We start from the raw sequence: 12349 nt of genomic DNA on the forward strand, positions 1-12349 counted from the left end.
AAATGTTGGATGGTATATCAATACACAGATCAACAAGTAATTCACCTAATAGTGAGATAAAAGATTTCTCATATAATTATACTCGTGGCGTCACCGAAAGTAAAGTAGTAAGTATGTTTGAAACCCAAAAATCTAGCGAAAAATTAGCTCTTTTGCAAGACTTAGGTTATACTGGTTATGGCGCAAAAATTACTACTTACATTATTTATTATAAGAAATCAATATATCATAATAATATACCTATAAAAATGTCACTGCATTAACCATTCCTCACACGCCCCCCCATTTCTCTCTCTCTCTGTTTCTCTTCTATCGCATCTATCTAGCTATTTCTGTATCCATTTCTAAGTTGTGTGATAAGATCTTCTGCCAATATGAAATATTTATTAATTGTAATTGCGAAGGTTTGAGAAAACAAAACTATTTTTTGTCTGCTGTTACATCAACTCAACTTTAATTCAATTGTATTCAAAGCCTTTATCTACACTATAATTAAGGAAATTCATGGCTATATCAGAGAAATATTTGGCTTAACTGGGTAATATGAAAGTTTGACATGAAAATTTCCAAAACAAACATTTCACGTGCGATATTTAAACTATTCGTATCTCTACTGAATTTTGAATGAAACATATGCTCAAAGACTGAAAGCTGAAGCCAGCAGGATTGGATTTGCCATCAACGTATTCGAAGACAAAATACATGAGAGGAAGAGGTTCTAGAGACGACAATGTGAACCTCCCACCCGAGTTCGGATTGACGGTTACGAAATCGAGATGGTCGACGAATTCATGTATTTGGGCTCACTGGTAACCGATGACAATGATAACAGCAGAGAAATTCAGAGACGGATCTTGGCGAGAAATCGTGCCTACTTTGGACTCCGGAGGACGCTCCGGTCGAACAAAATTCGCCGCCGCACAAAGTTGATTATCTACAAGACGCTGATTAGATCGGTGGTCCTCTGCGGCCACGAGACCTGGACTATGTTCGTTGAGGACCAACGCGCCCTTGGAGTTTTCGAACGAAAGGTGTTGCGTACCATCTATGGTGGAGTGCAGATGGAAGACGGAACGTGGCACAGGCGAATAAACCATGAGTTGTATCAGCAGCACATTCGTTATATTGGTACGAACTTTCATGAGAAATAACGGATCAAAGACCAAAAATATCCACAAATTACATCCAGAAAAAGAAGTCTCCCAAAGTATCCATTCTCGATGGGGGGTGTAACTACAATGTGTCTTCTAACTTATCGTCGTCCATATCTGGATATACTGAGTAGTTTGAACCATTTTTTTCACAGTATTGGTCTGTAAAGGACTTATTTATCCATATTTCTTGCACGAGAATTCCGAACGAAACAATATGAAAGCTATAAGGATGAATGGAAAGAGACTGCATTGCAATCAACTGAATGCATGGCTTTTATGCTATCGACATTTCACACTATTTACTTCAATGCAAATAAAAACTTTTAAATATCTACCTGTCTCATTCACGAATCGCATTCTCCCTGTCGTTCTCTGTTCAAGGGGCTTGAAAGCACATGTGACCTTGTCTCACTTTACTATATTCAATTGCGCGTTAAAATACTAGACCAGTAAATTCTATTCTGTACATAAACCTTTTTTTCGGGAATATGTGACCAAAAAGTAAACTTCGAATTCCAAATCAAATTGAACGTTCCAGGTTCCTGATAACTAATTAGGGTCCAACAATAAAGTAGAAACACCAGAAAATCTTCAAACAACGCGTCTAGTAAAGAAGCATGAAAGCAAAAAGAATAAAACCAAAAAAAAATGGAAGCCCTAGAAAGTCCATTGCAAATTTATTAGCCTTTTCTCAGAAGATGGTATTTTCAAAAACATTTCAAAACTTTCTGATGCAATGGTTCTCAAATTCGTACAATCCAATTTATTCATTTTCTTTATTCAAAAATGTTTTTAGCTTCAAATATATGACCATTTCATTTCAATTAATTATTTCATTCAGCATATTTTTATTCGTTTTGTTCATCTCCGTTCATTTTACTTATTTTATTCGTTTCATTCTTTGGATTTACTCTGATCAGTTTATTCTTTTTGTGCATTTTACTCATATCATTCATTTAACTTATTTTATTCATTGTTTTCATTGTATGCATTTTTTTCCAGTTTATTCAATTTGTTCAGTTTCTTCATTTTAATAATTTGACTACTTTTTCAGTTTTAATCACTTCATCCAAATAATTTATTTGATTCAATTTATTTCTTTATATTGATTTATAACCTTTTACCATTGTTTAATTTTTCATTTTAATCAATGTATTTTATTCTGCTCATTTCCTTCATTTTATTCATTTTATCACTTCAGTTCATTTTGTTTATTTGATTCGTTTGTTTTATTTATACATTTCATTTATTTTTTACTTTATTCATTTTGTTCATCCATTCTTTTTATTCATTTGATCCATTTCATTAATTTGATTCATTGTATTCAATGGATGAATTAAATCAATTTGATTCATTTAATTCATTTGATTAATTTGATTTGATTCATTTGATTCATGTGATTCATTTGAATCATTTGATTCATTTGATTCATTTGATTCATGTGATTCATTTGATTCATTTGATTCATTTTATTCATATCTTTAATTTTATGCATTTCATGTTCAGTCATTCGTTATATTTCAATCAATTTGTTAGTACGAGTCAATTTATTTTATTAATCTTATAACTATTTCTAAATATAATCTTAATTTTTATTTAATAACCTAATCTAATTTGATTCGCGTATTTTATAATTTTGATTTATATGAATTTTTCTACTTATTTCATGAATTTACAAGCCTATTATTTCATTTTTTACTTTACTTTTTCATTTCGGTCGTTTTGTAGATTTCTATAATTTATTCAGTTTATTCGAGATTTTATTCGTGCAAGGCTAGAAACTGTTTTCATCCCACCTCTAGTTGGGTGCCTACTTCTCGTGAGTTCTGCAAACTAATCCAATAGTGAAATGTGTAAGAAATGTCTCATCTCACTGCTAGGTGGATTAAATCGGTTTTTTCAACTCTTATCACTCTCTTCGGATATTATATCGTTTGAGAACATTTAGAACTTGATGTTTCGTGATGTTTTTGATAACACATACTACATGGGATAGTGGCAGGACTCAGAGAATCGCTCAAATCAGCATAGGACAACATCAGTGTTAGAAATCTTAAACCAAATCAATGGGAAAGCGAAAAAATGGCCCATAAAATAGACATACAAACGAATTATTGCTAATGCTCTGTTAATAAAATATCTAAATTCCTTAATCAATGCATTGTGGTGGGAAAACTGAATTTTTCTAAAGGGGTTATGTATAAAGCGATACTAGCAGTGACACCATTCAAAGAAAACCAACAGTGAATATTTCCAGACTTGGTTTTATTTCCTATTTAAGAACTATTGTGTTTTTTACATCTTAGATTGCATGATTCAGTGATCGAAACCCAAAACTTCATGAAGTATTTGAAACTATTAAATTAAAATTTTTGTTTGCTATTGAAATTGACAAAATGATAGTATCTCCCCTTTGGCGATTGTTTACTTTTTCGGTTCCACCTATCAGTATTGAAGTATCGCCCTTACGTTTTTTACAATACCAATTTTACAATTGGTGGGGGTTTGGTGAAAATCGATCTTACTGTCCAAACGGCATAATTACGAAACCGTAATTTTTGAAGTTTTAAAATTATGCAGAATTAATTCTTCAGAAAATAGTAACAGAGTTCGTGTCTTTAGCGAATTTGTTGAGACTTTATTGTAGTCATGAATATTAACCTGAGAAAATTCACCATAAGTACTTCTTGGACGATATACCTTCAAAATTATTTTATCAAATGATGCGCTGTTTAACGTTTGTAAAACTTATCGAAGATACTAAACCTCCGAAATAGGCGGTTTCAAAATGATGCTATCTTGACCTTAAATTACTGTTTTTGAACATTTGACCTATACATATAATTGGTCATACAACAAAAATCAAATGCTCATCAAAATCGATCAGGACCTGCTAGAGTCGAATGGAAATCGTCATTTTTCATAAATTTCTCTCTACATTCGGAAAGTGTTATCCTCGTTATTAATCATATTACGTTTTCGTCTCAACTCGACGCATTCGCAAAATAAAAACCTGTTTTAATCCACCTAGTGGTGCAATTGTGCTTTTCTCATTTGTCCAGACTACGATTCCATGGCTGGTTATGTTCAATACAATGGTGGAAATGAATATTACATGTTCAGTACGATTTGCACATACATACAATGGATCGACAGCCACGATCTTGAGATACTATGTGATACTGAAACATCGCTTGAAACCAGCGGCGGATCATGGAGAAAGATCCGGGTCCTGCCGAAAATTTTCAACTTGTTAAGAAATTTTAAACTAGTTTTAATTTTAAAGTAGCAACCCCTCACTGCATACTCCCTCCGGGCCGGTATGATTGACGATTTTTAGAGTGATTGCATAATACACTGCCCAGAAAAATAATGAATTTTTGAAAATTCAATCGGCCCACCCCTGATTCGATTCCTAGTCCCATCAGAAGTTCTTGCACCAAATTTGAAGCAAATCAGACAAGTCTAGCTACCGGACCAACGTGCCTGAAGTTTGCATGAGATTTTTCGACAGTTTACATGGAGAAAACCTACTAACTCGTATTTTTGCCGCTAGGTGGCACTGTATGCATCGTATTATTACTAAGAAAATAAGAAAGATAATTCAATTGTCTACAACTTTGTCGAAGACTGCTAGTCAATCCGGCTTTGTTAAAAGAAGTTATTAAAATTTTAACGAAGTGATGTCTGAGTCAGTTTTCCATGAAGCCAAGCAATGCAAGGTTGTGTATCAGTACTCGATTCCCATGAACTATACATTTTTGTGAAATAACCGTTAGGTTTAGCTCAATAGTATGTTTAGACGAATTATATCACATAATACGAGTTATGTTTTGGTTGGAAAATTTTGGTTCCACCTGTAACCGCATAGAGGGCACCAACACCAACTTTTCATAGAAGAGAGATAGAATATCGAGATGTTCGGGAGAATTATTTCAAAATGCCTGCTCTACAACTTTATGGAAGACACCTAATTTCTATCTCTCTCCGTTGAAAAGTTAGTGTAGGCGCCCTCTATGCGGTACAATGTGGAACTAAATTTAAATTTAAACTAAAACATAACTCCTATTATTTACTACAATTCTTCTGAACATACTATTGATTAGTTCGTGCGAATCGAATACTGACGCACAACCATGCACTGCTAGGCCCTATGGCAAGTTGTAGTTGTTGATGACATCACTTCGCTAAAAGTTTAATAACTTCTTTTAACAAAGTCGGATTGACTAGCAGTCTTCGACAAAGTTGTAGACAATTAAATTATGTTTCTTATTTTCACTTACAGTGATAATACGATGCGAACAGTGCCACCTAGCGGCGAAAATGTGAGCTAGTGGCTTTTCTCCATGTAAATTGACGAAAAATCTCATACAAACTTCAGGCACGTTGGTCCGGTAGCTAGACTTGTCCGATTTGCTTCAAATTTGGAACAAGTACTCCTGGTGGGACTAGAAATCGACTCAGGGGTGGGCCGATAGAGATCATTTTTTCCTGTCACTCTATTGCATAACCTTTCTATATGAGAAAGGCAAAAATGTACCAAAGCCCAAAAAAAAAATTTTTTGTCAAACATTTTTTTCAAGTTTACATCAAATCTCAATGTTTCATGCATTTTAAAGTCATTTGGCATCAAAAATACAAATTTGATTTTGAAAATTTTTCATTTCAGTTTATATGGGAATTTGCTGTGTGATTACACTCTTCAACTCGTAACTCCGGAACCGGAAGTCCAATCAATAAAAAATTCAATAGCAGCCGATGGGAAGGTTGTACCTTTCGCTTGAGACTAATTTTGTGCAAATCGGTCCAGCCATCTCTGAGAAACAGAGGTCACATTTTTCCACATACACACACATATACACAGACATTTTCCGATCTCGACGAACTGAGTCGATTGGCATATGACACTCGGCCCTCCCGGTCGGGATTAAATTGACGAATTTTAGAGTGAATGAGAAAGGCAAAAACATTTTTAGTAAATGTTGAAATTTATGCATTTTTTTGGTGAGCAGTTCTATATTTCATAGACATTAAATCTATTTTAACTTCGCTTTCTATTAAATAAAGACTCTTATTACAGTACATCTCTACAAAAACGAGCTCAATTTTAAAAGAAATCTGAGGATTATGATTGATTGCTGAACTCTGCAATTTTCTATTGGAATGTTTTCAGGCAGAAATTTGATATTGATGCTATTAGACAACTCTGAAATCACATTTGACATCAGTTACATATCAGGACCCCATTCCGACAATTTATCAAAAGTCCTCATGATGTTTACAACAACAGGTTATCAATGTACGGATCAGATAATTGTTATTGTAATATTGAATTAAATCAGTCAGCATCAATAAATTTTCAACTTCAATCCAATTCTTTTTTGTGTGGTGGGAGGGGGGGGGGGGAGTTGTATGGTGTTAAACCCCAAAACCTTCTCTTGGCTACGCTGTTGCTTGGAGTTACTTACTTCGCTTTTCATTTTCCGATATGTTTCAGATCGATCCGATGGTTATAAGTTAGAAAAATTGCAGTCAGAAGGTTCGCACAAATGAACATTTTTGCACTGATAAGTTATCAAGTTCCTTCCAGACAACTTGGAAGTGTTCGGTGATTATTTCTAGCGGTTGTAGATAGAAAAATGAAATACAAAATTCGTTTTATCGTAATAATGTTTGGCTTATTTCAATGGATTATTACTATATTGAACAAAAAATAGGTGACAAAAGGTAATCCACAAACAACAAGCCATAACTTTTAAAGTATTCAAAATAGATATTTGAAGTCTTCAGTAAAGTTATTCGCAAAAGCAAGAGCTACAAATTTGCTGAAGACATCATTTCGATATAATCACTTCCAAGAAAATTTGTGAAAATATCTCACTCATAGGGGGATTAATCAGCAAAAGCAAAATACCAAAAGAAAGGGCATATTGCCTCCATTAAATTCTCTGAAGATACTATTGACCTAAAATAAGCCATTTTGGCGTTAATAATAGATTACAAGTTTTTGGTCATATTTCTGGCAATGGGAAATGATTAAAATCTTTCGTCCGCATTTAATGTTAAATATCTCTTTTGATAATAGTCCGATTTCAACAAGCTATAGTTTGTTCGAAAGGTATTCGTATAAGCTGCCTAAAAATATATAAATTGTTAATTGTTGTCAATTTCGGCAGATAATTTAAAAAAAAACTGCAAAAAACGCCATTTTTGCACATTCAAACATTCATATCTTGGAAACTAAACATCAACAACTACAACTAATAGCGTTCTTACTGTTTTTTAGTTCTTTCATTTAAAATTGGTTTGGATAAGATCGGTTCAGCCATTGCTGAGAAACACGAATGAGAGTTTGTCCGTTACATACACCCACACAGACATTGTCCCAAATCGTCGAGCTAGTAGTATCCGTATATCTTGATGTTCAAGATTAAAAGTCGGCTAACAAAAACTACTTTGTAAGAATCGGATGTATTTCTTTCCGGTTTTTTTACTGAAGGTTTTTTTACCCGACCCGACAAAGGAATGTCTCAGTCCGATTTTTATGCTTGAAGTTTATTCTATCAATATAGTAACTTATACTAATAACATTTAAAACAGAAAGATGTTAAATGTTTAAAATGGTTGTAAAAAAAGAGGCACAAAACCGTCTTTTTAAAACTGGGATACCTAGCATGAGTTAGATGGACATGCGGTATTGGTAAAGATAAACATAGGACAAGGGCAGAGTGAGACGCTTTTCGATTAATAAATTTTGTTTCTCGTCAGTACATCACAATGATGTGATAATAAAACATAACTTAAGAGTATGCAATTTAAAAACATTCTGTACTCATGTAATAAATATATCCATCTTTCCTTACTTTACTGTTTCCGTCATACCCAACATGAAACCAAATTTAAAAAATGCTCCTAAATTATGATCATATTATTAAAATGTCTGTGTTTTCACCAGTCAAATATAATAATAAAATAAATAAATAAATAACCAGTACATCATGTCAAGCTAGAAATATTTCCCGAGATCAACGGTTTTCAAGTTCAAATCGTTATTTTCTTGCGTCAAAAACTTATACATTAGCGTGCTCTCGAGACAAATAATCGTTTTGCTTAAATATCTGATATTTCGCATATTATATAATAAATATCAGTATCCTTCTGAATCATTTGAAATCTTCTAAAAATGATACAGTATCAGTACATTCTAACTGAATTTTTCCAGTTTCTAGTCACGCAAAGTGTCCATTTTACCCACAGTGTCCGTCTCAGCCTACTTTCCCCTGCAAACCTGCTAACGCGCGTGCCGCACTGGGACAAGCAGGTTTTAAATTGGCTAATTTTAGTTCATTATTCCAGGCATAATTGACCCACTAAAGAGATTTAACGTTAAAAAGAATTTGCGATATCAAAATGTGCATTTCATGATATGTCCTATTAATGTAGCGGTTTTCAACCGGGGGTGAATTCACCCCAAGGGGTAAATTAGACTAATGTATGGGGTGAATTATGCGGGATAAATTTTTACTTGTTATCCTAACATTCTCGTCGGATATTTGTTTTTATATTTGTTTCAGTGTGTCAAAAATTAAGATATTTACTGAGAGTGCTCGAGAACAGGTCTCTGATTGTAAAATGATGGTTTTCATTTAATTGAAAGTTATTTTTTTCTGACAGGGTAATGATGGTAAACAATTTTCAGAAAGGGGTACATCATGGTCATCAATATTCGGAAAGGGGTACACGGAACGCAAAAGGTTGAAAACCACTATATTAATGGAAATACAATGACAAACGAGATGCTAGTATCATTGTTTTGCCTTGAACAATAGAACATGTTTGAAACTTTCTTCACATTTTTTTAACTGGATGATTTCGAACATGGGACAGATATGATTAGAGCGGCTTTGAAAATGTTTTACTAGATGGAAGATGAGCAAAGAAATGAATCTGCACACCCACATACTGTATGCTGCTGAAATGTGTGCTTTGTAGCTTTCCAACCACAATTTTAATAGCCCATACCCGTGATGTAATGTTTTATTACTATTTTATGATCCTTTTGGAACGATCGTAGTGTATACAGTGAAGAAGATTTCAAGTAGTGACTAAACAAAATATGGATCTTTAGTGTAGGTAATGTGTGATGAAAGTGATAGACCGTGTTAATCTTGGGGAAATTTCTTGACAGAAGAAAATAAAAAGTAGAATTTTTCGCTTTTTGTTTCATTTAAGAACATACCTCAACAGTATTAACATATTCGAATATTTGGATAATGTATTTAATACTTATTCCGAAACCGAAGGAGTGAAAGTTCCCAAGGTGGGATTACCCCAAGCAATGCAATGTCTGCTGCAAAGCTGCAGGTACTCGGAATTTTGCAGTCGACCATATAATTCAAACTGCAGCAATTACTACGTTCTGTAATTAAATGCCATAAATTGCATCTCTGTTCCGTTTGCGCTATCTTGCATTGCCAAGCCTATTCTTCCGATTGCTCTACTGTGCTGCGTACGGAAAGGCTTCGACGAAGCTGCTGAGAATGACGAATCGGAAGAAAAAATATCCCTATATAAATAGAAACACGGCGAGCTTTGACCGACCCTGGATATAGTGATAATGAAACGGAAAGCCAGCTGAAGACATCCAGCCACTTCTTTGCGTGCCAACAAGCGGACTCACTGGTGGCTTGTTTTACTGCCTCAAAACGAGACATAAACTCGATTCAGAATCACCCTCTTCCCCATGTTAGCAGGCGTTGTAGCTTCATGCGCGTTGTTCCGTCGCCGTCACCGCCGCCGCCGGCTTGGCGCGCAGCCTTATTTAGTATATTTCTCATAACGCTTGAACCGCTGCTGATGAGGCGCAAGATTTTCAGTTCAAAAAGTAACGTCTCGTCGAACGGTTGTAATTGCACCGAAGGTCTACAATCACCGTTCGGGATCGCTGGACTTGCGGTATTGCGTTGCGTGTTATCCTTCGCCAAGTGAATTGCTTTTTGCTTGCTCGCGTGAAGCACTTATCATCAAAATAGCTCGAATTCCTTTGCGCCGTGACGTAGCCGGAACGCCTTCGTCAGTTTCGCTAAAGATTGTATTGATAAATGTATTATGTACAGACTTTTTACAAGAGTTGTTATTGTTTGTTGTTGAGTAAATGCAATCATAGTTCAGTCAAATCGCGGAGGAGTATTGTGCTGATGTCATATTGCCATATATCGTGTGATTGGTGACGTTTGTTTTTAAAGTGCAGTATGATGCTATATTTGATTTGAAGCATATTTTGGAACAGGTGGTGTAACAAAACAAGTTTATTATAGTAACCAATCGAGAGAACAGATAAAAATCACATTAATGGCAACTCAAGCCATACCGAATTCCCAGCCGGGAAGAGGAACGACTGCAAACCCACAGCTTAAGCGTCTAGTGTACTCCAAGTACCGCGAACTGCTGGGGTCCTATAATGGCAAAGCGAATGAAATTCTGCAATCGTACCCGGCGCACATGGTGAAAGAAGACAAAGGATTTAACTTTGTAGACAAGTGAGTAATATGATCGGTCAGCAGACCGAGTGCTGTTTCATCATTAAATTGTGGGAAATCTTGACCACACAGTGAGTCATAGATGGTTCATGTTCAATCGAAATAGATATCTGAATAATGAATAAGCATATGTAAACATACCATAAGAAAACATATGTAACCGTAAGTGGTAAATCGATAAATTTAAATGTGACTTAACCACCGAGTCATTGGATAGTATTAAATATACATTTCTCAAGATCCTTCCTGTATCAAAAAATTGTTTTGGTTAATCCATCTTCAATAAACACACACTTATACCCTATCTGAAAAAAATAAATCCCGCACGCAATGATGTGCCAGGTTATTTTACTATTCAGCTTCAGCTCATAATAACAGTAATAAAATTATCGCACGTCTTGAATCTTCTCAAAATATGCTACTATAACAAGCAGTCAGAGGAGTGTGGAGTTTTTTGTTTATTTGTAATCACATTGGTTTTTTGCAGAGGACTCTATCATAGGAGTCGGTCCTTCTTTCAAAATTTAGAAGATGTGTCGAGTTCATATAATCGTCCACATTTCGTCTCACTTTATTGCTCTACTCTACTTGAACGATTTGCTTTGGACAACAACTCAATAATGGCTTGTTTTTGTCGTTTACTTCAACAGCAGCTTGTTAAAGCATATTTGGTATGCGAATATAAAATGACACATCCGTGAAAGGGGTGTCATCTTAGCACATAGAAAAATAGTTGTTGGTAATGACGGAAATAATTAAGCACTAATAGTGGCGCCAATTCGATGGCGATTGAACACCTTTTACGGAGTTGTCAATAACGACAACCTGATACCGTAAAAAGTGAGAAAATTGAACAACTTTTTTTGAAATCAACTGGATGATATTTTTCTTGTTTTAAATCTCTTTCTTCCGTCACTTTGATCAACAAAATGTTTGGATTGAAAATAGAAATTATTAATTATTAATAGAGACAGAATTATCAGAAGTCTGCCAAAATATAGCAGCATATGGAGAGAATAAAAAATCATGAAATGGGAGAGACTGAGACGATTCTATGCATGCATTATGATTTTATTGCGAATGTTTTAAGGTTCCTGCTGTAATACCGTTACCCTCTCTTCTCTACCCGTCGTACTCAACCAAAATTTCTTTATTTATTATCTAAAACCCCTCTTGCAAAGAGCAGATTTGTATAGTTCATTACAGGAATTTTAAAACATCGGTTTGCAATAAATGCTAACTATTACAACAAATAATATGCTTATTTGAAGCTTTAAGCTGCTGTTATCTCCCATTCGACAGTTTTCACCACGCCACTAGCGTTACGGTTTGGTAAGGCAAAAAACTGGTGTCGAGGGGTGTCAATCAAGGTTGTCTGACGTGTTCATGACATCACACCAATAGATTTAGAATCCTAGTCTATGATGTGGTAAATAATTTCTTTGTCACTTCAGATAGTATGATATATTTTGACACATCCAGCGAAGCTCTTAGAACAACTAGAAAATTTTCTCAAATCCGCTAGTGGGTACACAGAACACACAATACTTTTGGTGAATTCTTGAAAATTCTGAAAATGAGAATGGTGATTAAAAGGTAAAATGCATTTGCATCTCATACACCGCATCTAAGCCAAGAAAATAAAAATTGGCTGCA

At 34.8% G+C, this 12349-nt stretch overlaps 1 protein-coding gene across 1 annotated transcript in view; it reads left to right on the forward strand.

The window, feature by feature from the left end:
• Nucleotides 1-10046: 10046 nt before the first annotated feature.
• The window catches only part of LOC131681863 (uncharacterized), a 63314-nt gene continuing 61011 nt past the window's right edge, over nucleotides 10047-12349 (forward strand). The window contains exon 1 of the mRNA XM_058962929.1: nucleotides 10047-10693. Coding sequence (XP_058818912.1) covers nucleotides 10506-10693 — 188 coding nt within the window. The 5' untranslated portion in view covers nucleotides 10047-10505. The remainder of the gene's footprint in view (nucleotides 10694-12349) is intronic.

Source organism: Topomyia yanbarensis, chromosome 2, assembly GCF_030247195.1.
Source record: "Topomyia yanbarensis strain Yona2022 chromosome 2, ASM3024719v1, whole genome shotgun sequence".
Taxonomy (NCBI): domain Eukaryota; kingdom Metazoa; phylum Arthropoda; class Insecta; order Diptera; family Culicidae; genus Topomyia; species Topomyia yanbarensis.